This window comes from Seriola aureovittata, chromosome 2 (assembly GCF_021018895.1).
Source record: "Seriola aureovittata isolate HTS-2021-v1 ecotype China chromosome 2, ASM2101889v1, whole genome shotgun sequence".
In the NCBI taxonomy this organism is placed as follows: Eukaryota; Metazoa; Chordata; class Actinopteri; order Carangiformes; family Carangidae; genus Seriola; species Seriola aureovittata.
The window spans coordinates 6,107,285-6,131,596 of NC_079365.1; the positions used below are offsets into that span (position 1 = coordinate 6,107,285).

At 43.4% G+C, this 24,312-nt stretch overlaps 1 protein-coding gene across 1 annotated transcript; it reads left to right on the forward strand.

The window, feature by feature from the left end:
- The first annotated feature begins 2,886 nt into the window (after positions 1 to 2,886).
- On the forward strand, positions 2,887 to 23,799 carry rybpb (RING1 and YY1 binding protein b). The gene is made up of 5 exons (XM_056403730.1): positions 2,887 to 3,032; positions 3,643 to 3,768; positions 19,631 to 19,936; positions 20,026 to 20,124; positions 20,463 to 23,799. Exons 1-5 carry the CDS (start codon positions 3,007 to 3,009, stop codon positions 20,710 to 20,712), a joined length of 807 nt encoding a protein of 268 aa, XP_056259705.1. The 5' UTR covers positions 2,887 to 3,006; the 3' UTR covers positions 20,713 to 23,799.
- The last annotated feature ends 513 nt before the right edge of the window (positions 23,800 to 24,312 follow it).

Sequence of the window (24,312 nt, forward strand, 5' to 3'; positions counted from 1 at the left end):
GGAAAGATTGTGGTTACTACTAATCAGAGGTGAGTGGTACCTGCAGGTCTGTGACGTCATGCAAACTTCCACACCCTGAAGCTGCCAGTATTCTCTCATCAGAACTGCGCATCAGCTTTGCAAACACAGCCCCCCCCCCCCCCCCCCCAACACCTTTGTGTCCAACTATTTATGTCACTTTCTGAAACTGAAATTTCGACGTTCACACCCACTTCACGCCGTGATTGGACAGCTGTACAGAGGTGAGAAGGAAAGGAGGGTTTGAACTTCTCTACCAATCTCTCTCGCTCTCTCTTTTTCATTCTTTAAACATCTATTTCTGCCGCTTTTCATTTGAACAAACAAGTACAACACTATGAATGTTTGTCAGGAGTGGCTGTCAGGTAATGTGCACTGTTATACACATTTTTTTAATGTTAATGCACCAGCCAACCGCCCTCCCACTTCATGCCAGTTGGCTTTCCACTCCAATGTTTGTCAGGAGTGGCTGTCAGGTAATGTGCACTGTTATACACATTTTTTTAATGTTAATGCACCAGCCAACCGCCCTCCCACTTCATGCCAGTTGGCTTTCCACTCCACCCTTGAGTGTAGCCATTTGGAACGACTATAAACACTTTTGATTTCTGACATAGCCGGACAACATGTCTTACCATTAAGCTGCCAGTGGCACTAGATGTAAATTTGGAGGTGTGAAATCGTCCAATATGGACTTAATTCCTAGGACACTGGTCTGTGTATATCCTGTCGCACTGTGATGATGATGTTTGATGGGCATATTGGCTGATGCTGAGGTTAAATATGTGATCTTTCCAAACACTAGACATTACTCAGGTTTTACACATTCATGCCTTGAAGCAGTACAACCTCAATCTTCTACTGTCAGACATTGAGCAGCCCTCTGGAGTTATTGGAATTTAAGGCTGCTACGTGCTTCACACAAAACGCTGTTTGAGATGATGGGTGCAGTCAGATGGAGTCTGAACAGTTTTATGTTGTAGGTAAACAACAATCTGACAAGTACTCCCACTTTCTTTGAGTCTGCTGCAATGATTTTTTTTTTTTTTTACACTTTTTGCACAAACATGATTGGCATAACTGTCACCCTCCTTTGCATCACAGAAATTCTTTCAGCGTATCTCACCCCTGATTTGTTTCTCCACCTTAATGTCATGCTGTTCAAACTCAGCTACTCACCTCTCATAAATAATGAATGAGGGCTAACTGTTTGTCTTGTGAAATCGTCTGCGAGTAATGTAAGCGTCTTGCTCAAGGGTGCAGTTGATGAGGGAGGGAAGAATCTGCTCCACAAGTGCACTTCTCCTGCCTTTGGGCCAGCTGTTCTCAGTAAATGCCTCCTTTAATACGTTCTTCATCCCCATTGTATCAATAAATTAACCAGTCTGCACTGATATTGTGGTCTGTCTAAAAAAAAAAAAAAAGAAAGAACATATGTTGCAGCACGGAGTCATCCCACCTATGAATATAAATGAACTCCACACTATAACTTGCAAGTTAAAACAAAAGAGCACAGCTTTCCCAAGAACTCATTACAGAACCAGCGAGGCAGGGCTTAATGTTGTTTTGACTGAATTGTAGTTATCAGTAGGCCACCGTGATGAAGCTCAATTAGAGCAGCATGCTATGAGCTAAGCAGAGGTAATCACTGGGCGGAGGGCAGACTTATGTGGAGGCACGGATATTCACTCTGAACAGAAAAAGCAAGGGATTCACAATAGGACCTGGAGCCGTGGAGAGCAGCTAATGAGCCTACATGATTCACGCTTGGTCTCCCCCACAGAGAGCCTTGTCCTGGGCAGAGCGGAGGCGCACAAGAGGTGCAGTTTTTGCTCCAACACATTCCATGACACAGCCGTCAGAAACAGGAGGGTAAAAGGGGCGATTAAAAGTTTCTCTTGCAAATGCTGGGTGAATGAAAGTTTTTTTTGCCTTATTAGAGACTTGAATCACTCGGGACACTGTGGACATGTTTATTTCAGTAAACAGAGGACAATGTGTCCACCAGGTCTGTATCTTCCCCATTCAACCTGATGTTTCAGAGAACCCTCGAGAAAAATTGTTTGTGGTTTAATCGGTAAAGAAATACAACTGATAATCTGTGCAGATAAGCCTAATCCTCCATGCAAGAAAATTACTTTCAACTTGAAATGAGACAAATTAAAAACTGTTTCTGACCATACTGTACATGAAAACCTTTCTTTTATGGAGTTAAGGAGTGGGAGGCATTGCCTAAATGATCTGCAATATTAGTATTAGTATTTAAATCACAACCTGAATGTTTGATGTTGAGCCTTCATGCTCACAGGGTTTACTCCAGGTATAATGGCATCCTCACAGTACAAAAGCGCAACAATGAGCGTGAAGCATTCACCAGAGAGTGTCCCTCTCTTTCATCCTTTGCATGCTGGGAGAGGTTCAACAAGTAAAGTATGATACATCCTGAGATGATGGTGCACAAATGTAACTATTGGCTTTAGTAGTCAAGAACAGTAAGTCCATCATCATATCTCTGTTACACCATAATTATTAAAAATGTTATTATTTATAGCCATAAATGTGCTGGAGTAGGTGCTGCCCTGTGGTTTTTCCAGTGACCACAATTAAAAAGATTAGAGAAAGATGTTAACAGAACTCCACCAGTCTAAAGAGCCTGCTGGTGTCACTTTATGTTAAATAACATCAACATTACCACCTTATTAACTATGTCTATGAGTGAGTTGATGTGAGGTCTATCAAAAATCTCTAGTCGTTATTAAAATAGCCACTAAATATCAATCCAGACTTTTAAACCGACTCGCTGTCTGATTGGCGCGGCGGCCGTCACGTGGTGTAGTGCAGTCAGTCGCTGTGCCGTGCCTCGAGCCAGCGCTGAGTGGAGCCTGTCTGCCAACAGCTTCAGCAGCGGCTCTATCTGGATCCTACTACACTCACTGACAATTAAAGGAGGCCCCTTTTTCTTCTTATTTCCGAGGACTACTCTTCACCATGGGCGACAAAAAGAGCCCTACCAGGTAATGCGACCGCCCACTGTCGATTTACACTTGTTTTGTGCGTTTTGGGCTCGATTTTCGGACGCGTTTCTCTCTCACAGAGATCGTTTCTCCCTTTTTCAGTTGGTATGCCACAGCTAGCTAGAATAGTGCAGTCACTATGGCGGCTTCTCGCTCCCTACAACCCAGTCACTTAACAGACAAAGGGAAATTTTTCAGAGGATACGCCTGGCATTCCCTGAAACGCTCTTCCGTCTCGATGAAGCCTTTTGGAGGGTCAATGTCGAAATTGACATTGTTTGATATGGGTTTCGTTAGCCGACATGCTAAGCTTCGTTGCCGAAAATTTTAGCAATGCTTGCCTGCCTGCTAGCCTAGCTGGCGATACAATCGGACGGTGTGGATAGTCGTCCGCTTCGCCACTGAGGGGATTTATTAACCAAGGAGCTGTACTTGCCGGGACTCGAACCCAATATTAATGACAACACCTCCATGCTTTGTATTGCGCTAAGTAGCTTGTAAATTACACAACAGGTTATGTTTGTCACAATCTCCCCTCTTGTTAATTCATGAAATATGTTGGAGGTATTTCTTCAACTAACTTGACCTTAACATTTGTCTCATTTGTAAGGCCAAAAAGACAAGCCAAACAGACCGCTGACGACGGCTACTGGGACTGTAGTGTCTGCACCTTCAGGAACACCGCCGAGGCTTTCAAATGCAGCATCTGCGATGTGAGGAAGGGCACATCCACAAGGTAACGTAGCGCTCCCTCTCTCTCTCTCCCTCTCGTCTGAGCGTCTCGTTTTTCTCCAGCTTGGCTGGCTGCAGCAGCATTGCATCGCAATTTATGGGAATGACAACTTTGATCGACAGCCTATTTGTCTGTGAGAGAATGGGGACTTGTTGATGGACAGTCTTGCAAACATCTTCTGCCGTTTTCTGGATTATCCGTAGTTTCTCATTTTATGCGACTAACATTGCATTGCTTTTATGCATTCGTCTAGGTAGGCTGGCTGCTTCACTAGCCAAAGGGAGGGGGGTGGGGGGGGGGGGGGGGGGAAAGAGGGACCATACTTCATGATGGCTGTAAAGCTACAGTGCATCAACAGAGCAACAGCGAGAGGGCTGCTTTTTTTTCATGGAGTGAAACAAGGTGAATGCATGTATGCACATTTCACCTACCTGTAGGATTGCGGAGGTTCTTATATTGCTCTTACAAGTAAGATTTATCGGTGCATGAAGCTGATATACAGTAAGGGCATGTTTGTATATCTTAGGTTAAGAAAAGTAGTTGTAAGGACGATTAGACACACCAACTCCAGATATGTGTTTTTGATATTTCTTTGTACGTCAGACTTTTTTCCCTTATGCCGCGTAGTTGCAGTCATTTCATGCCCAGTCTGCTGTGACAGTGTTTAGAGGAGGTTCACCAGCTTCTTCCAAAGTTCCAAAAATCCTCTTTTTTTTTTTTTAAATGTCAATCCACACATTTTGCTGTAATTTAATCATTTTCAAAACTCAATCTGCCACAAACTTGCTTTGTTCTCAAAGCTGTTTACAAGTGAATTCACTTTTGTTTGATCTTCAGATTAATCATATCAGCATTTATAGTAACAGGCTTGTATGTCCCCAACATTTCCCATCAGTTCAACTCAGAATAAATGTCATGTCAGCTGAAGATTGCGTCTTATGGGAAACTGAGATGAAATCACTGTATAACATGAACATCATGACAGGATTCCCTTTCGGTTTTGTGTATACTCACGCCTCCTCCTTCTGTTTTGGGGAATGTTTTTGATGATAAGTTGCGTGTGCCACAGTGTGAGTTTGTTTGCTCATGTCATCAGTTGCATGATGAGGTGGAGAGATAGATGAGTCATTTGCGGGTTTGTTGACAAGTCCCTGCACTCTAACCTTTCCAGCTGTGGTTTTACAATGAGTGGCTCGACTGACACCCCTGGCACACCACAAACGGGGAGAACACATTTGACGCCGGTTTACTGAGAATCCTAAAGATTGGGCTTTAATCTTAATTGTCTGGCTCCCTTCCCCCTATGAGTTTTTCCCAGCAGCGTGTAGCTTAAGACCACAGCTGATGATGCAGGCTGAGCACACTGCGCGAAAGCAGGAAGCGGAGACAAGCATGTCATAGCCATCCTGCCACTGTTCTTTGGCAACAGCCCAGTTGCCTCTATTTGGTAAATGCTAGCACATGACATCACTGGAGTGTTTGTCACACATTGCTGTTTGATCTGAATAGTTAACCTTTGATTAATGCAATTGTATAGTTGTGGGGCTGCCTCTTATTCTAATGAGTACTAATTAGCTGTCTTTTCTTCACTGTGTGATGTGTTTCAGCAAAGCATGGGACAAAGCGACACGCTCTTAGCTAAATGATTCATACTTAAGGCTATGTGTGGATGTTTGTCTTGCTGCTTTTATCTAAGGCTTCGCTTTGAATGTGCTTTTATGCATGAGGACATGTGTGTTCACTAATTAGAGTTCCTCACAGCTGGTCGGAGTCAAAACACTTGTTTTCTCTTATGCTGAAGTCACACTTTTGTGTTTTCTTCAGGATAGATCAGGTTAGGTATTGATTTGTGCAGTCAGAGTGACTTGATTATATTTAAGATATGTTTGAAATTGCTTGTTTTGCATGGTGTAAATGTGTTGAAGCCAGCTCTTTCCACACACTCCTTCCACAGTGTCCAATTGTGTCTGTTTTTTTTCCTGTGTCCTGGGACAAAGGTCAGCCAGTGCTGGTTGTAGCTGACTGTAGTAAGGAGAAAAATGTGCCGATTAAGTTTTAGGTACAGTCATTCACACCTCACATGTATTCTGGAAAAGGGCTTGGTACAACAGGTTGCAGTCAGCAGATATTTGTGCAAGGATATGATTTCTAGCTGCACTTTTGAGTCATTCCTGTCCTAAGTGAAATAATCATATCAGATCAGATTAATATTTCCGTCCCCTTAAGCTTGATACATTCATCTCTCAAAGTCTGCACTGGGTCATTGAGACACCAGCTGTTTCCACAGGTGTTGATGGAGAATACACAATTAACATGATCCATGGTGATTGACAGATAGTGGCTTGCACTCAGCAAGACTTGAATCGCACTTTGTCCCCTGCCAGCGGTAGGTAAGCTAGGTAACTGTGGGTCATGCAGCTCTGATTTGTGCTAATGGAGGCAAGAATGTGTGTTAACGAGAGCTGTGGCATCAGCATGCGGGGAGAGGCCCCCTTCTCCCCATCCGAGCGCAGCCTAATGAACCTGTTGACCCAGTCCAGCTCAATGATGTAACATGATACCCAAGTAGGCTAAATCTAGCCTCTGCCACTCTGACTCTTAAACAAGAAAGCACTCTGCTTTTTGCACCTGACCTCGCTGCTAATCTACAAGTCCAAGTAGCCCAAGCTGCATTCAGTCCCTGCTTCTTTGGTAATTGGAGGAGGGCTTGCATTAGCATTCCCTGTGTGGTGCATGCTATCATATTTAAATGTTTCTGGCATCTGAACCTGATCGCTGTGTGAACATGACACCGTGTTGCTGTACATCAGTTTGCTTTGTGGTGGTGTTTGGTATGCACCTCTGGCAGCCCCGGGGCCCAGGGAGAAACCATTAGGAGCCTCTAAAGTTGATTGATGGTTGGGATCACAGGAAGTCTTGAGGTACCTCAGTCTTTGACTGCTGGGCTGTTATCTGCGCACTGATGCTGTGTTGTCAACCATTTTCAAGTAACTACCATATGTGCTTTATATAAAACAGGACAAATGCATGTTTCTCACTTGTTAGTAAAATGTAGTGCTTTGACTCGATTAAATAAACTTAAATATATTTGAAACTCGGACTGCTGCATGGACACACAACTGAAAATATTAGAACTGATACACTAGGTATGAGATACAGGGTTTATTCAAATAGGTGTCAGACATAAGGTCAATGGAAAATGTTCTTTAAAAAGTTCAATGAGCGTTCTTTCCATAAATATTTAAACATAATTTGAACAGAAATGAAAGCAACTTGATACTTGTTGATACAGTGTTATAGTGATATATTTAACAGCCAGTGAATGTAGATAGAAAGATTAAAAGACAAGCTGGATACAGATCTAATATACATTTTTGTCAGGTGTTCTCAATGGGTGGAGTCCAGCTGACTCAGTAAAACAAACCAAACCTGTTGAAGAAATCGTGATTGGCAGTGTGAAATATGCTGTAAAGGCGTCACTCTTAACAACTTGATGTTTTGAGCTCAATCAGATGAACATGACATTTTTTTGCACATACTTTGTCTTCTATCTCTGTCTGTGTCACCAAGCTATCTCTGTAGGTTCATAATAGCCAGCTTTTATTGAAGTCGGTTAAAAGGTGAAGCTGTGCTGTGAGAGGAAAATCACAGCACAGCCTCACCACGAAAGTCAGTTTTTTTTTATTTCAGTCACCTGTAGCTTGTGTGATGTTCTGTCGTTTTGATCATTGTGACAAACCAAACCAGTCAACCAAATGCAGTTACTGTAATTTGTCCACGACTCTGTAGATATTTAAAGATGCAAACGTGCTTAACCAAATGTGTTTTGCATTTAGTCTGTGGCTTTATAGTAAGACCATATGGGAAACCCATAAATCCACAGATTATTAATGTTAGAAGCAGGATTGATAAACAGAAAGGATAAAATCTAAATGATACCCAGCCCTAAAGCTAGGGTTAGTTGTTGGGCCAAAAAAAGTAAAAGTGCATCTCTCTCTTTCTCTATCTCTCTCCCTCTCCCTCTCCCTCTCTCTGTGTCTGTGTGTAAGTGTTGAAGCTGCACAATTATTGGAAAATGATTGCAGTGTGTGTCTCGGCGTGTGTGTGCCTTTCTGTCTTTTACAATGATGGAATAGAGTCATTATAATCCGTGGATTCTCCCACTGTCACATTAAGGCAAATTGTCTAGGATAATGGAATTACATAAGAGGGACATGCTGGTGCTCAATTTATATCTGCACTTCCTCGCCCACCCCGTGCCCCCACAGCAGCCCCCACTCAGAGGAAGCTGCTTTTGCTTATCCAGCATTATCAGCATCTGCACTAAAACCCTAAGCACGAGCGGGTAGCCCTAATCTTTACGTTAATTGCCGGATTTAAAAGTTCTTAATTACTTCATGGGATTTGGCAGAGTGTGAGTGATTAAATACAATAGCCAATTTGGCAATCTGACAAAACAGAGAAATGTTGAGAGAGCTGTTGAATCACAGCTCCTCCCATTCAGGAAAAAGACGAGGCAAGCAAATGAGTGTGACAGTGAGGGAGTGAGGTGTCTCGGGAAACTACAGACAAAAGCATATGAGGACAAGTAGAACGGGAGCAAGGGAGTTGTTAAGTATGGAGTCAGAGAGAGCTGAGGAGTAAGAAGAAGAAGAAGGCAAAAGAGGACAAGGAGAGAAACAGAGCGGTGAAGAGACAGAGAGGAGCGTAGCGTCTGGACATTTATGTGTGTGTGTTGAAGGAAGGGGGGGGTATGGATGGCTGCAAGGGGGATGTGCTCACTCAGCCAAGAGTCTCCAGGGGCACAGCAGAGCGAGGCACATCATTACCCAGGGAGGGGGAGACTGGACAGCCTCTTCTGTTTCTACCAGCACCACCATCCATGCATGGAAAAAGAACAGTAGCATTTGAGTGTCATTTGCTACACATGAGATCGAGAGAAAAACCAGAATAGAAAATGTTTGTAGTAATTTCAAGTGTTTTACTCTTATTGATCCTTAATCCAGTTTCAAAGCTAGTTAGCCATCGTTACTCTGAGCATTATCGTGAAGCTATAGTTCAGAAAAACTCTAATCAGTCTTGTAGATTTGAATCTTGGCTGTTGTGATCCGTAGAGGCTTTGGATTTGACCTCTTGGTGTCAGGTTTCCCCACTTGTTGTTTTTGTTTGCTTGCTTGATGTTGTTCTCCTTGTGTGGAACATGAGTGCCTGCTGTGAAGGTGCAGTGCTGCTTGATGATTTGTTGAGTAAATTCAAACCAGGCTGTGTTTATACTAAAGCAAACTGGCAAGAAGATGACTGGACAGCAGCGAGACAGGGTGACCAGGTCTACTTGACAGATAGCTCACGCACACCAGGGGCAAGCAGCAGGAGAGAGGGTGAAAAGAGGTGAACAAGAGACCCACTTAAAGCCAGCGGGATTTAGGGAGGGTGGCGGGGGGGGGGCTAATGCGCGGGGAGAAAGTGAAGAGAGAGAGCAGGGAAGAAGACAGGGACAATGATGGAGAGGCAATGGAGAGAGAAGGAAAACAAATGAGTGATACTGGGCAACATGACACAGTGCTGCTGATGGAAGTAGCTCATATGTGCTTAGTGCCTTTGCAATGACTCGCTGTCAGTCTGCCTGAAAGGTCAGTCATGGAAAGGAAAAACTTGTCAGTGTGAAGATGAACTGTCTTTTACGCATGAGCAGACTCAAACTTAGACACTTCCTCTTTTAATTCCTCTGTCATAGACCTCCTTTTCTTCTTGCCCATGTCTCACTCAGATGTACAGAAAGTCAAGATAGCCAGACTCCTGCTGCCTGTTAGGAGGAGCAGAAAAGCACACTCATGGCAGCCAACGTGGTGCTTGAAGTTTGTTACCGAAAAGTTGAGATGTCTTTGAGAGATTTCCCGAATTTCTTTGCCTTGTCTGATATTATCAGTGATAAGTGATAAGGTTTATTCAGGACTGATTGTGATACAGATTATTAGCAATCTCATTAACAATTATAGCTGTGAAGGCAGGGCTGTAAACTAACGGTCGCCACTCGCCAAATGCGACTAAAATATTCCCCTGGTGACTTAATTTTGGAGGGCTACATGCCATGGGGCAGGTAAGTATTTGTCACAATATAGCAAAACATTGCTGCGATAAAATGCCTAGACATTTTTGGAGGTGCACGTTGACGGACGCAGAGGCTCTGTGTCGGGGGTTCACGTCGACGCAGAGGCTCTGCGTCGTGACGGCGTCGACTTGACGCAGTAGTATAAATCAGCCTCCACGCGTCACCACCAGCCCGCGCAGTGTTGTTCCGGCGCAGCAATGTGGAGGCACATACCCGGTGTGAGTGACCCAAAAAGAAAGAGTATAGAGGAGAAAGCAGCGCACCAATTAATTTGTGGTTGGCAATAAAACGATGAAACTCGAGACCATCCGAGAGCACGAAGGAAGAAAAATGTCACGCTGTTTGCAAATCAGTGTCTCGGGCTCAGTCCGAGCATCTCTTCACTCAACCTGCCGTGACTGCTCTGACGTCTTTATCAGAAGAGACCAAAGATCATGCACTGATCCACTTTGTTCTGTTCTATTTTTTTTTTTATTTTCCTTGAATTTTGTTATTATCATTTGTTATCAGAACAGGAGGTTAACTGGTACTGGCACTGCCCATGTTCGCAATGTTTTGAATATTCAAAATATTAAAAATGTATTTTGAATAATATTTTGGTCTCTTTCCTAATATATATATCGCTATATAATACTGTTATCTCAATGAAAAGTACTGAAACAGATGTATATGTAACAAAAAGAGGCAATTTATTACTTGGCCGGTAAAAAATTTACTTGGCCGGTAGATTTTTTTCATCTACCGGTCCCCTTGGCAGGTGAGCCAAAAAGTTAGTTTACAGCCCTGTGTGAAGGTAGGCTAAATAACAGAAACTTTATAATGCAATACGGTTCAACAGCACCACACACTACATCCTCCAAAATGATCATAAATTTAAATCAATATCAACAATTTGAATTATAACCTTAATGAAGGAGGATTTATCACAGGACTGTTGTATTAGACTGCATTAGTTTTAGCTAGGTGTTCCTAATAAAACGCCAAATGATTTGTAATTATCAGTTTTCATGCACAGGCTGCAAAGAGCCTGACTAGAAGTTAGTGGTTGTTTTCTGTGCTGTTGTCAACTGGGAACAGTGTATATGCATTGAAATACCATGGTAGCCTAAAGATGCCGTTAATAGTTATCATAATAGAACATGCTTTACCCCTTTCTGCTCTCCCTTTTTAAAAGTGTGAAACGTTTTAACTGAAATCTTCAACTGACTTTTACACAAATAATTTTACTTCTACGTAAAATTTCTTTTCAGTAACAGTAGTGAGTGGCCGTTCATGTGCTGACGTGCTGCAGTAAGCATACTGGAGTTTCTGTTACTGGTACTGTTTTTTGCTGCTCTATCTCAACAGTTAATGTTGCTATTTTCTTCATCACTGCTATACATTTAAATTTACATTAGTTTTGCTCAGGCACTCAAAGCGCTTTGCTTCTTTTAACAACTCTCTTGCTAATCCTGCTCTCTCTTGCTTTGTGTGTCTTGGATCAACAAATTAACTTGTTCATATGGTTGTGGTGTTTTTGCAACTTCAGCGTAGATAAAGTCAGAAATATCTGCTGCCTCGCTCACTGGAGCTACTCGGGTCTGTGTACACAGTAGCCTTCAGTGTTGATAGGCAATTACTTGTGACATTTAGCCAATCAGATGGTGCTGTGGGCATGACATTGTTCGAGATCACAGGCTAGTTACTACAGACAGGGAGAGGCGCTTGCATCAGAGCCAAAGAAGGCACTTTTTCCCTGAAAGTCGGTGGGATAGAGAGGGGATGACATACAGCAAAGGGCCACGGTTTGGATTTGAACCCAGGCCGCTGCAGTTAAGACTAAGCCTATGTGGTACACACTGTCAGGTAAGCCACTTGGGCATTCCTGGTGCATTTTTAAATGGTTTTTCAGTTTAAAAAAATGATTCCAATAATTGTATAAAATCGGATCCATTAATGGGCCAGGCCAATAATCAGTCAACCCCTTGTCAGTACTCAGTACTGCGGGAACTAAATGCCATACCTGACTGCTGTGCTCTTTTGCTGTTTGAGGACAAGTTGTGGAATGTAGATGCTTTCTGGAGCCTGCTGTGCATACAGACAGTGAAGTATGATAGAAACTTTGTGGGGGATCTACAGACCCCCACAAGGAGGGTAAGGTGAAGGGGTTAGAGGGGGAAAAGTGACAGTATCAGTAAGCCCTCAAAATCCTGACTGGAAGGGATGGATAAAAGGATGAATGCTTAATGCCTCTGGTCGGCAGTGGGAATGAGTTGAGAAGCACTATAGCCCCAGGCTGCTCTTCAGGTGTTATCCTCGTTCAACCTCCCGACACACCCACTCACACAGATTTCTTTACCCATCCATGGCCAGAGGTTACAACACTACCGCAGTCACCTCAGGCTCAGACTGATCAAAAATTTCACATAGGGAACATACACTCACTTGTCAGTTTATAAAGAAAGAGCTAAAACTGACGCAGTCTGATACAACAGTCCTGTAATAAATCCTCCTTCATGAAGGTTATAATGTTCAGTTTTTGTTCAAACTGTGTTAGAGAGTTGTTGATTCCACTGTGATATTTTTTTGTGGTTGCAGTTTATGGTGCTGTTGAACTGTATCGCATTATACAAAGAGGCGTCTGTTGCTTAGTTTACCCTCATTGATTTGAATGGTTTGGACAAAATAATAGCATCACCTGTCAACATAACACAATGTAGCTCAACAGCACCACAGACTACAGCATTCGTTTTAGCTAGGTGTTCCTCTTACAGTAAATTGACAACTGAGTGTAAGTCCTGCAGTCTATATAGTATTTGTATTTGTCAATTTACTGACCCCAAAAAAATTAATTAATAGGTTCTTCATGTTCACTGATGGAGGCGCATCTTAAAATTTTGACCAAACAATCAGTCAAATAACCAAGAAAATAACTGACGGATTCAGTGAAAATGCCAATGCCAAGTTGTTCTGTCAACAGTCCAAAACCCCCCAAAAGTTGTTTAATATCATAGGTGACTGAAGTTCAGCAGATACTCACATTCAGGTAACAGGAAGTGGTGAACATTTGGCATTTTTGTTTAAACAGTGACTTAAAAGATTTATCAATTATCAAAATGGCTGCCAGTTCAGCTCAGGTTACTCTTAAACATTAAGTGCTACTATTAAAATGTTGCATTTAGTATTTAATTTACTGTGAAATGACACATAGAGGACAATTTTGTGCACTGTTGCACTGTTAAGAGAAAATTTTGGCCGTCCCATGAATCGGGTCATACAGGGGCCATGCAGAGCTATTCCCAGACACACTTCAAGTCATTCTGGAAAGATTGCTCAACAATCAACAATACAACAATAGAGCATACATATATAAAAACCTGCTGACTGGTCAACAAATTCGAAGCAGCATAGTCAGGCAGCTCTGGGCTCTGCTTCATCACCCTCGTAGTGATTGGGGGGAAGGGCGGGTATCACGTGTTTCTGCATAATAATCAAGGTGTACAACAAATATGGACGCAGATCATTGGTTCCCTGTTTTCCAGCATGTCATAGGGAGGTGCTGTGATCAAACTAAAGCCCCCTGGCATTTGTCCGATCTGAGAAATGTGCTCAAGGCTGAGGCTGTGATGGTCTCTCAGTCATGTGTGGGGGGGAAACCAGGTCACTGGTGAATGTATGTGAATGGAGGATTTATGTTTCTCAACAACTTTGTACGTCACAGAGGACAAGGAGCCCACGTTCATACTGTGTAGTCTGAATGAGAGAGTGAGTGATGTTAAATAGTCTGAGCTCTTCAGTGGGCTGTCTGTGGTTGAGGAAGACTGTTGTCTGTTGGCTGTCTCCCTCTCCTCTTCACTCAGCTGTCTGCCACTGCATTCACTCAGCCTGGCAGGAAATAATTGCTTGTCCTCCACACAGCACTTCAAATAAAAGAGCTGTGTTAATGAGGGCTTTCCTGCGCCTCTCTCTCTATCACACTCTCCATCGCTCACTCACTCTCTTCATTACTCTGTCTCTCCATGAAGTGCACAGGCTCATTGTTTTTGATTTCTGTAGAAAGAGTTACCTCTGAAACGGCAGCTTCAGCTTTTGCTCTTGGCTCGCAGCATCAGCTGCTTCTGGCCAGCGAGAGCCCCAGCTGAGCAGAGGTGTGTCTGTTTCTGGGATGGTTCAGGCTGAGTGGAGCAGTCTAACTATGGGTGTCAGTCTGACTGAATTAGGAGCTTTTAAGCATGATGATAGTTATTTCAGGGCATCCTGTGGAGGGAGTCTCCCCGCTCCTCCCTCCCCTAGAAGGTGGAATTTAGGGGCAAGCGTAGGAGGAGCTGTCAATCACGACTTATTGTTGTGCGCAGGGGAGGTAATATGCTGTAAGCCCTCACAGTGGGAAATGATTCGACAGCAGGATTTATACACTATACACATAGGCAGGCACAGACACACACACACACACACACACACACACATACACACACACACACACGTACTGATTCCACAGGAATATATTGGCAGCAGTGGGAGGTTGGAGCAGTCTCTGCAGTTGGACCCTGGGGTTCACTCCTGGTCCAGGTCCTGGTGTCATTTCCAGTACCTCTTGTTATACAGTGGATCGTGTCTGTTTAATTTGGATGTTTGCATAATAATTATATTTTAGTTGTATGGTACTTTTTTTTTTTTTTAGCAATGTTGTAGTAATTACCAGTGTGAAATTATGCCGAGCTGTGCTGCATCTCGGCTGTCATGTCCTCAGGACCCGCAGCATTGTGGTGCACTGAGTGGAAGAGTTCATAATGTCCATTCAGATCTCAGCAGGTCAGAGTCTGAAGTCAAGGCTACTCTTCCAGGTGATTCTCCTCTACCTTAACACTTTAACAACGTCCCTGCAAACCTCTGCGCGCTTAACACGGTGGTATAAAGATGAGAGGCTTTCTCGCTCTCTCACACACACACACACACACACACACACACACACACACACACACACACACACACACACACACGTACTGATTCCACAGGAATATATTGGCAGCAGTGGGAGGTTGGAGCAGTCTCTGCAGTTGGACCCTGGGGTTCACTCCTGGTCCAGGTCCTGGTATCATTTCCAGTACCTCTTGTTATACAGTGGATCGTGTCTGTTTAATTTGGACGTTTGCATAATAATTATATTTTAGTTGTATGGTACTTTTCTTTTTTTTTTTTTTTTTTAGCAATGTTGTAGTAATTAGTACTCTATGCCCAGCGACATGGACGGCTTATTTAAATATAAACTGTAATTAATTTTAAATATGAGGCATAATATTAGGCAGAAGGACAGGGGGAGAGTTTTTTTTCCAGCTGTTTAGGACCACCATTATTTAATAAAGGCAAGTGGCACACACGTGGTGTCATGCAGAATCTCCAGCTATGTTAATGAGCCATAGAGCAGTGCCGTGCAAAACCATCATATCTGGTCAGTAAATAAATAATGAGGCAAAGAGAGCAGTGGCTGTATCATGCCAGCAGCATCTCATGGCTGACTTACAACTGGCACTGAATCACTGCTTAACTACTGCGGCTGCTTCTGCCGCCGCTGACACAAATCTCAGTCTCTGACCAGGGCCTCAGCTCTGGAACAGGCAGAGGAGGCGTGGATCTTGTCAATCAGTCAATCACTTATTCACCACCTCCTTGGCGAGCAGCTCTCACTGCCAGACTAAATGATTTCTGGTCTCCTTGAACGCCGTCTGTGTACAAAATCTGTTTACTCATGGCTGTGGGTTAGAGACACAAATATTTTTTCATGATGGTTGAATGTGGGTGAGCACGTCATTATTGCATCTTTGATCACTGTTGTTTTCTCATGTCGCTCAATCTGCCCACCCAACACTTATATTCTTTGTCGCACTGTTTCAGTGGCATGTTGACAATTTCCCAATAGCTGCTGACATTGGATCAGGAATTCCCGTGGTATTCCAGAGACCTACTGGATCTGCATGGGGTGCACTGCACCGGGCTGTCATCAGAATGTGGACAGGACGGGGAAATCTGGAGGAATCTACATTAACATCATGTGACATTTGTTTTAAATGTCACAGCTAGTTCAGCATGGGGTTATGACATGTATTAATTGCCCAGTATACATTTCAGTGTTTCCTCTAGGATTTTTTTCAGCAGTGGGGGCATGCTATCCGGGAGGTGGGGGTGGGGGGTGTAGAGTCAGTGGCAAAGGGGTGGGGGGGGTAGAGTCAGTGGCAAAGTTTGCACCCAGGCTCATCTCTCTCCCCTGCACCTTCACCCAGCTCTCCCGCTGCTGTGCTCTGCTCTCCTCCACTTTGTTTAACAACTCCTCCCTGTCTAATGTTACTTGTCTAATAAGATTACATTAAAAGTGTGAGTAACGTAACGCTAACAGCGTTATATAATTTACACTCACATCACATCTGATTACAAGTGTGAACATTAAAATACTATTTTTTACCTAACCATCATCATTTACGAGTCAGTAAAAGGCTTATGATGCTACCTGACTAGCGTCTTCTTCATCTGTTGTCTTTCTCTTCTTAGAGAAGTATCTGAACAAGCTCATCTGAAAATGCAGTCAGCAGTTAATACATAATGACGTGTAGATATTAGCTTAATGCTATCAATTAGTTTACCCAAGTTAGCGTCACTGAGTTGGCTAATAAGTCTACCTTTTCTCCGGTAATTCGCTGCCTTATTCCTCACGACTACACTTCTGACTCTGACCTGGTGCCTGACGTGACGTCACTTTCAAGGCCGCGCTCTCGCGAGTAATTAACTCCAATAGGATCCCCCAACCACCCCACTCCCTCCCCTCCCCCCGCTGTTGCGCTCATCATCACACAGGCTGTGCTGTGAAGGTGGAGAGATGTGGCGGTGGTGCATTTGCGACAATAAAAAAATAAAAATAAAAAAATAAAAAAAATAAAAGAAATTTGAAGGCGTGGCGGCTATGATTTAGCAGTGGCGGGCCGCCACTGCTAAATGAATGTAGAGGAAACACTGCATTTAGAAAATAAGTCATACGCAGTGTGAGCCTGCTTTGAAAAATTGGTGTTGTGTCAGTACTTGTGACAGGTCCAGTATTGTAAACTTTATCTCATCACTTCATGATTAATCATCAAATTAATCACCTACTAGGGCTGAACAATTAATCCAGGGTTTTTGCCAGTGTATTTCAAGCCCGGCGGCTCACTGGCCTTAAGTTGACCTCCCACTGGGCCTAAGCATCAGGGAATTTGCAGCAGCTCAGTTGGAAACTTAGATATGATGGTTGGAAAGCTCACTAGCGACCCCGTTCCCCGGTAATGACGTTACAACAAGAACAACCAAGTCAGAATGGCCATCAGGCATATCAGGACATCCCAGTGGGACGCCTCATTGGTCAGAAAAATCCATAAAGGTTTTTACCAGCCCTCTCTGTGTGTCTGTGATTTAGACTGTGCTAGTATAAGGCTCAACAACTTGTTCGTGTAATATCCAAATCACAGGAGCTGCAGTTTTTTGATAAAAGTAAAATGTGTCACAACATACCCTTATAAATGAAGCACTGTGGTGTGAGATGGCCTACAAATCATATTCTCCAGCTGTAAGGGAACGTGCTTGTTTGGTACAGATCCCAGCAAAAATCACATCATAATCATTTTTATATTTTTTCAGTGAAAATTAAGTGCAGAAATGACCATTCCCACTAAAATTGTGACTGATTGCAATCACAAAATCTGTCAAAATAATAGCAATATAATTTCTTTTTACATTTACACATTTCAAAGTATTTAGAGTGTAGTTAGATTTATCCAAGCCCTACAAGAAGGAGCTCTACTCTAGATTGAAATGGAATTGGCATCAATTTGACGGGACAGGATAGGGTTGGCAGTTACGAAGCTAGGATGGGATGGGAGGAAAATTTCACTCCCACATCACCACTCTTAATTCTCACCTTTTTCAGTGTCGCAGAGGGTACCTCACACAAGGGCAGCAGGTAGATAGGCCCTGAGGCTCTGAAGAGCCACAGCAGCTAATGGATACTGGATCAACAGCCGGGGGCTCATCAGCATTCGCCACAGCTGGTGTATTGATTGGAGTGTAGTGCAAGCATTACGACATGATGCTCTATTATGCCCCGATAGATTGCCCTGTGATCGGCTGCATGCCCCCCAGCCCCTCCTCAAAGCCTCTCTCAGTCTGTGGAGGGCAGCAGCAGGAGGATGCTTGATGAGTTTGATGGAGCAGTGGAGAAAAAAGTCAGGGAAAAAAGTTGGGCTGAAAATTGATAGGAAAGATTAACAAAATTTCAAAAGTGCAATGCTACTAAAAGATACAGAGAGTGAGGGAGTGGAGAGTCAATTCTGAAAGACCTGAGAGGATGGAGGTGCAGAAATGAGAGCAACTGAACTGACCATATGATGATGTCAAATTGAAACACTGAGGCTAACCACATAAGCAGCTGTCTGAAAACCACTCTCCACCAAAAGCCACTAAAATCAGCATCATCAGTCTTTTTACCACGTTCATTTGCTCTTAGACTGGGTTCACTGTAGCCTACTCCCATGGCACAGCCAAAAACATTTAATTTCACTGGGAGAGCTGCATTTTCCAGCAGTAACCCTTGTTTATCTGACCTGAAGTTTTGATAGACACTTTCTACAACTTTCAAGACTCCCTACTTGAGCACAGGTCTCATAAAGCAGTCCTCAGGATCATGGGCCCTTTTCTCCACTGGTGGGATATCACAAAAAACTTCCTGCCAAGACTAGAATTGGGTTTGGAAGGGTTGAGTATACACAGCTAGCTAGTATAACGTGTTGTGTTCCTGTTGAAAGGCCTCCCGAGCAGCCATCGAGCCATGCCAAGCTGTTTGTTTGCACGCTAAGCTTTTCAAGTGCGTGGTGTGTGTGTGTGTGTGTGTGTGTGTGTGAGAGTGTGAGCGTACTTGTGGTTTGCTCCTCACCATGCTTGCCCAGCGCTGGCATGTGATTAGCCATGTTGCTGGCTAAGGTTTGGTCTCGGCTTGAGTTGGAGTCTCTGGAAAGCTGCAGTCATCCATCCCTCTCCCCCGAGGTTTCCCCCCACCCCCAGATGCTGCCAGCTGGTGTCCATTATGCTGCAGGTGTGTGTGTGCGTGCTAGCTCAGGCAGTTGGACTTTGGGTGCATATGCACAACTGATGGAGCAAGATGCTGCTCTTTCTACATGCATGTTTGTCAGTGATACACCTCAGAAAAGATGTTTCCAGAAGGGGAGAATTTCAGTGGGATTCTTGCTTGTGACATTTATCTTTCATACTTTCATTGTCTTTGATGAATAAGAATGATCAACTTTAAAGAGGTATTGGTTTGTGTTAATATGTGTATGCATTTGAAATTGAGTCAGAAAGGGGACAGGGTAGCTCTGTGCTGGTGAGTTAGTGGAGCAGCTACACCGTGTTCAACTGAATCTCAGTCTGTGACAAATGGGGCCAACCCCGCTGTAATCAGATTAGAAGACCTAAGTGACGTGCTGCAAATGTCCCACCTTGTGATCCTGTGCATTCATTTTATTACAGCAGTGAGCTAATGAGATTAGCCCTCTAAACAGAGCTGCTCCACCAGGAAGCGGCTGCGTAAACCTACCTCAACAGGAGCAGCTGGGAGCAGCAGCTCTTTCCCCTCACCGGCCTCTAGGTTCAGTCACCTCTCTTTTGTCAGCCGTAGTGTAACTGTGCTGGTGCGTGGCCAGAGTCAGCTCGCAGCTCCACTATGAGGCTAATCCATGTTTGTGCCTTGGATCCCCTCCACAGGAAACCCAGGATCAACTCCCAGCTGGTTGCCCAGCAGGTGGCTCAGCAGTACCCGATGCCTCCCCCACCCAAGAAGGAGCGGAGGGAGAGGAGTGAGCGCACAGACAAGGAGCGCCCGGATGGAGAGGGAGAACGCGCCAATGGTGAGGGACGCCCAGAGGGTGAACGTCCAGAGAGAGTTAGGCCAGAAGGAGACACCCCTGAGAAGGACAAGAGCGACAAGGAACAGCCAATCAAAGACAAACCCGACAGAGAGAAGGAAATCATCCCAGCCGTCACAAAGAAGCCCAGCAGCAAAAAGACCAGGTCAGTGTAAACGACAACGCTTCACTTGTGTCTCTGGGCGTCTCCTGTGCTGGTGTTATCCTCACTGCTGTGTATCTGTTTTCTTCCAGACCCAAATCAGACAACCATCAGAGCCCACCTAGTGACAAACACAGCATACAGTCTGGCAAATCAGCAACCAAGACCAACAAGAACTCTCACATTTCCAGGTGTGTACAGCCTCTGCTGCTCTGCATGTCTGTGGCAGAACATGTGGTTTCACATCTCCGACTACACAACTCTTCTTCTTAGAGAAGCTCATGCTGCACTAGGCTAGTGGGAAACCTCAAGTGATTCACCAATGATCTTTTACACTAAACACCCACTCTCACTTTATATACACTTGTTCTGACTGTTCATGTGTCACCCGATGAATTGAGCAATTTAGTGTAACCGCCCCCACAGTGCTGGCAGCCTCCCCCTTGTTGTTGAGACACACATATTGTGGTTTGTATTTCTGGTTATTAAGGTTTTCTGTGTTTTTTTTCTCTCCATCTCTGTCCCTCAGACCCAAACTGAAGAACATTGACCGGAGCACCGCCCAGCAGTTGGCCATCACCGTAGGGAACGTGACGGTTATTATAACAGACTTTAAGGAGAAGACCCGCTCGTCCTCCACGTCCTCATCCACCATCACGTCCAGCGCGGGCTCCGAACAGCAGCACCAGAGCTCTGGCTCCGAGAGCATGGACAAGGGCTCGTCACGCGCCTCCACACCTAAAGGGGATCTCTCTGTGGGGCACGATGAGTCGTTCTGAGGCCCTGCCCCTTTTTCCTCCCCGTCCTCACCCTGCTCCACGCCCCCTTTCCCCCCACGTTTCTGGACACTATGGATCCCATAGGGGGAGAGATTTCACCGTTCCCATTGCTGCCCTGCCTCCATTCCATGACCACCCCTGGATGCTGAGAGGATCTGGCTGGCTGAGGAACAGTGCGGTGTGCCTGTCGGGGAAACAAACGCCCTGTTTGGAGAACTTCCCTTGTGGTTACACCCGTGGCACAGGCAAGGAGAGCTGGGCTACAAAGAATAACGCCCCCATCCCAAACCCCCCTGCGGTAGCATCCAGACACTTGTATGTATTGTTTTATATTTGTATGTGGATGTGAGGCCAAGTCGACATTTTTTTTTTGTTTTTGTAAAGAAGAATTCTTCGCTGGGCACAATAACCACCATCATTTTAATAACTTTAAACTATTATTACCCTTATTTATTACCTGTTGCACCTGTATACTTTGATATTCTCCTTTTTATGTTGAAGCTTTGCTGTGTAGCTCTGCCGATCGATCGTTCCTTCAGTGTTTTTATTACAGTTTGAAAATGATAGGACAAGACTCGAGTCACAGACAGACACACATAACACACCACACACACACACACACACACAAACACACACAAACACACTGGTGCTAGATACACTGTGAAGCGGTTTTGCAGATCTGGGATTGCCCATTCACTCAATGTGACAAAGTGCTGATGAATCAAATTCTCATTCACTTTTCTCAACAACACTGTCTCACTCTGAACACTGTCTGGACCTCCATCAGGTCCATCTGCTCGTTCTGTACAGGTCAATGTGCATCAGAAGATCATCACCTGAAGTTCAGACACCTGACTTTTTCAACGAGATTGTCTATGATTTAGTATGCTATAGCAGATCTCTTATACAGTATCTTATGTCCTTAACTGTACAGTGTAGGCTGTTGTGTAAAACACTAAAAGCTGTTGATATTTTCTGCATTCCATACTTAAATATTGAGTTTATGGCTGAAGATAGAGCTGTCCTCTCATCTCTTGAGCCAGAGTTTTTTTTTTTTGTTTGTTTTTTTCTGTTGTCACTGAAGGATGGTCACATGCAGTTCCACTTGGTAAAACCAAAATTGAACTGTAAAAATAGACCTGTTGTGTCAAGCTGTTGTGAATTGATTTCATTTTTTTTTTTTTTTTGTTGTGGTCCTGAAGATAATTTTGAATCTTCATTCTCTCAACCTGATATCCCAGAAAACAAGTGCAAAGACATGAACAATTTACAGAGATTGACAATTCAATTGACTTGTTTTTATTTTTATTAATTTAAGACTCCTGTCATTGAAGGCAAAAAAATATTGCAGTAGTTAATAGAACACAATTGCTCTTTCAATTTTTAGAACAGCAAGGCTTATTTAAGGGTTTTAATTCACTTTCACCTTAGCTGATACTACACCAACATAATTTCCTTTTAACTGTATGAAATTGTATAAAGAATAAATGTGTATATGATATCTTAGTTTTATTTATTGAAGGACCAAAGGAATTTCATAATGACATGATACATAGACAGATGAATAACAATTTGAAATGCAATTATCTAATGTGTGAGATGAATAACAGTTTAAATAAAGACTAATATAATCCATGTAAATGGTGTTCTTATTGTCCACTTGTCTCTGTGCACGGCTAAATCGGGGCAGAGAACTGTCAGAAGCGTGAGCCGAGTTGAAGAAAACTCTCGGCTCTGACTCTCAGTGGTGGATGTTGCCTCACTGTGCAGGTGATCAGAAGCAGACTTGGGTGTGCTGTGGGGTAGATGAGAAGAGCTCTGGGGTCTGCTGGGTTGAAGACTTTTGGCCTTAGTAAAGCCCCCTCTTCATTCTGCGGGACCACCACAGTACATGTAGCTGCCCTAACAGAGGCCCCAGCTCATCAGTTGAGCCTCCCAGAGCAACTGAAACCAGGTTAGGTGAGGTTAACACGTCCCAGAAAACTCATTCTAGGATCTGAGGAGCACGATTTGCTCCGTGTTGACTAGAAACCCTGCAGGTTCACACGTAGGGATGATAATCACGTGTGTCGTAAGCAATGTTTGAAATCCAGGAGATACGTGTTCATGACTTTTTTCTGCTCTTAAGCTATGGTTAATATGTAATTATGTACTTTATTGCATACAAATATGGAATCAGTGTTCAAAGTGAGGAAAAGCAATGTGAATAGAACTTAAAAAGTGAGACTCCTGGGTCAACGGAGAAATGTTTAGTCCAATTTTTACTGAGAATAAAAACCCTGCTTTGTAATGCAATCTATTAGAAATGGGCCTAAAAAGCCATCTTTTCACCTGCCTTATCTGCAACCACATTCACTTGAATGAGTACTCCAACAGAAAGGATTCATTGTTAAATTATTGACAAATGGCCATTTGCTGAGTATATGAATTATTGCTTGTAAATAGAATTTTAAAAAGGTGCAAAAGCAAACACTATGAATAATGGCATCGGAGCTGAAGTCTTTTGTTTCCTGTTTCCTTTCCGCGCAAGCAGTTCTGTTCTTGTGTGCGACCAGTAACCTTAATTTACTGTGTAAAGATGGTTACATTTTTTAGCTTTGTTTGTCAGAGACCCAAATATAGAATGCTTGTTTTACTGACTGTATAACCTTAACCGTGAATTTCCAATTAAGTGTATTATACAAACTCATTTCTTCCTATAACAATGTCTTGTACAATGCTTTTAAAGTTATTGCTCGGTTTAAAAAAAAAATGGAAAAAAAAATGTAGGGACAGTACAATAATCCATTCTTTGTTTAATCCAATTTTAGTTTTTCTTTTCTTTTCTTTTTAACTTATAGCTGATGTGTCATTGTTTCCCCTTGTGAAATGGTCACATTATGTTCCTGGTGTGGAAATGTATGCAGCATTTTCAGCAGATCACAGCTCCTTGTCTAGCTTATAATGTTAAAATAATACATGTTTCTGGCATGTGCACGACTTTGCGCTTATAGGCTAACCTGATCATTTTCCTCTGCTTCAAATAGAAATGTCTATTTATGAATTTTGCTTGTAGTTTTTCACAAATAAAATTGTTAAAGTTATCTATTTTCTGGCTGCTCTGTGTCCATCATTGATTCTTCTCATCCACACGCACACGTGTTTACAGACGCAGGCGAGTTCAGCTGCTTTACAAACAGGAAGTGAGTATGAATCTGAGATGGCAGACTATTGATTGAGATGTTCCAGGGAGTGTGTGTTTGTAGCAGAGGAAGCCTCCACAGTGCAGCGACACATGACATGAGGGAGCCCTCATATTGACAACAGCTTTCAATCATGTCTCCCTCCAGAGGCTGCTTAGCAGCCCACTAATGCTCCATCTAAAAGCTCTGACCGATGACTGCATTCCTCTATTGCCACTGATAATCTACACAGATATGAAAGTCAGCAGGAGGGAATAGCTGATGTTCTTATTTGTTTTAAGTGCAGATTCATTTTGTGATGAGGTTTTCCACCAAGGGAGTGTGGCTTATTCCATTTCTCTGTGGTTTGTAAATTAATGGTTTCTTCAAACATCCTCTGCTATTAAATACAGTTTTAAAGAGTGACAGCGCAAAACGT

What these genes read in the sequence shown, in the direction of transcription:
- rybpb (XM_056403730.1), top strand. Translation starts at nt 3,007, where the DNA reads ATGGGCGACAAAAAGAGCCCTACCAG. An exon ending in CCCAGCAGCAAAAAGACCAG is followed by an intron (nt 19,937 to 20,025) that starts GTCAGTGTAAAC and finishes GTTTTCTTCCAG; the next exon opens with ACCCAAATCAGACAACCATC. An exon ending in AAGAACTCTCACATTTCCAG is followed by an intron (nt 20,125 to 20,462) that starts GTGTGTACAGCC and finishes TCTGTCCCTCAG; the next exon opens with ACCCAAACTGAAGAACATTG.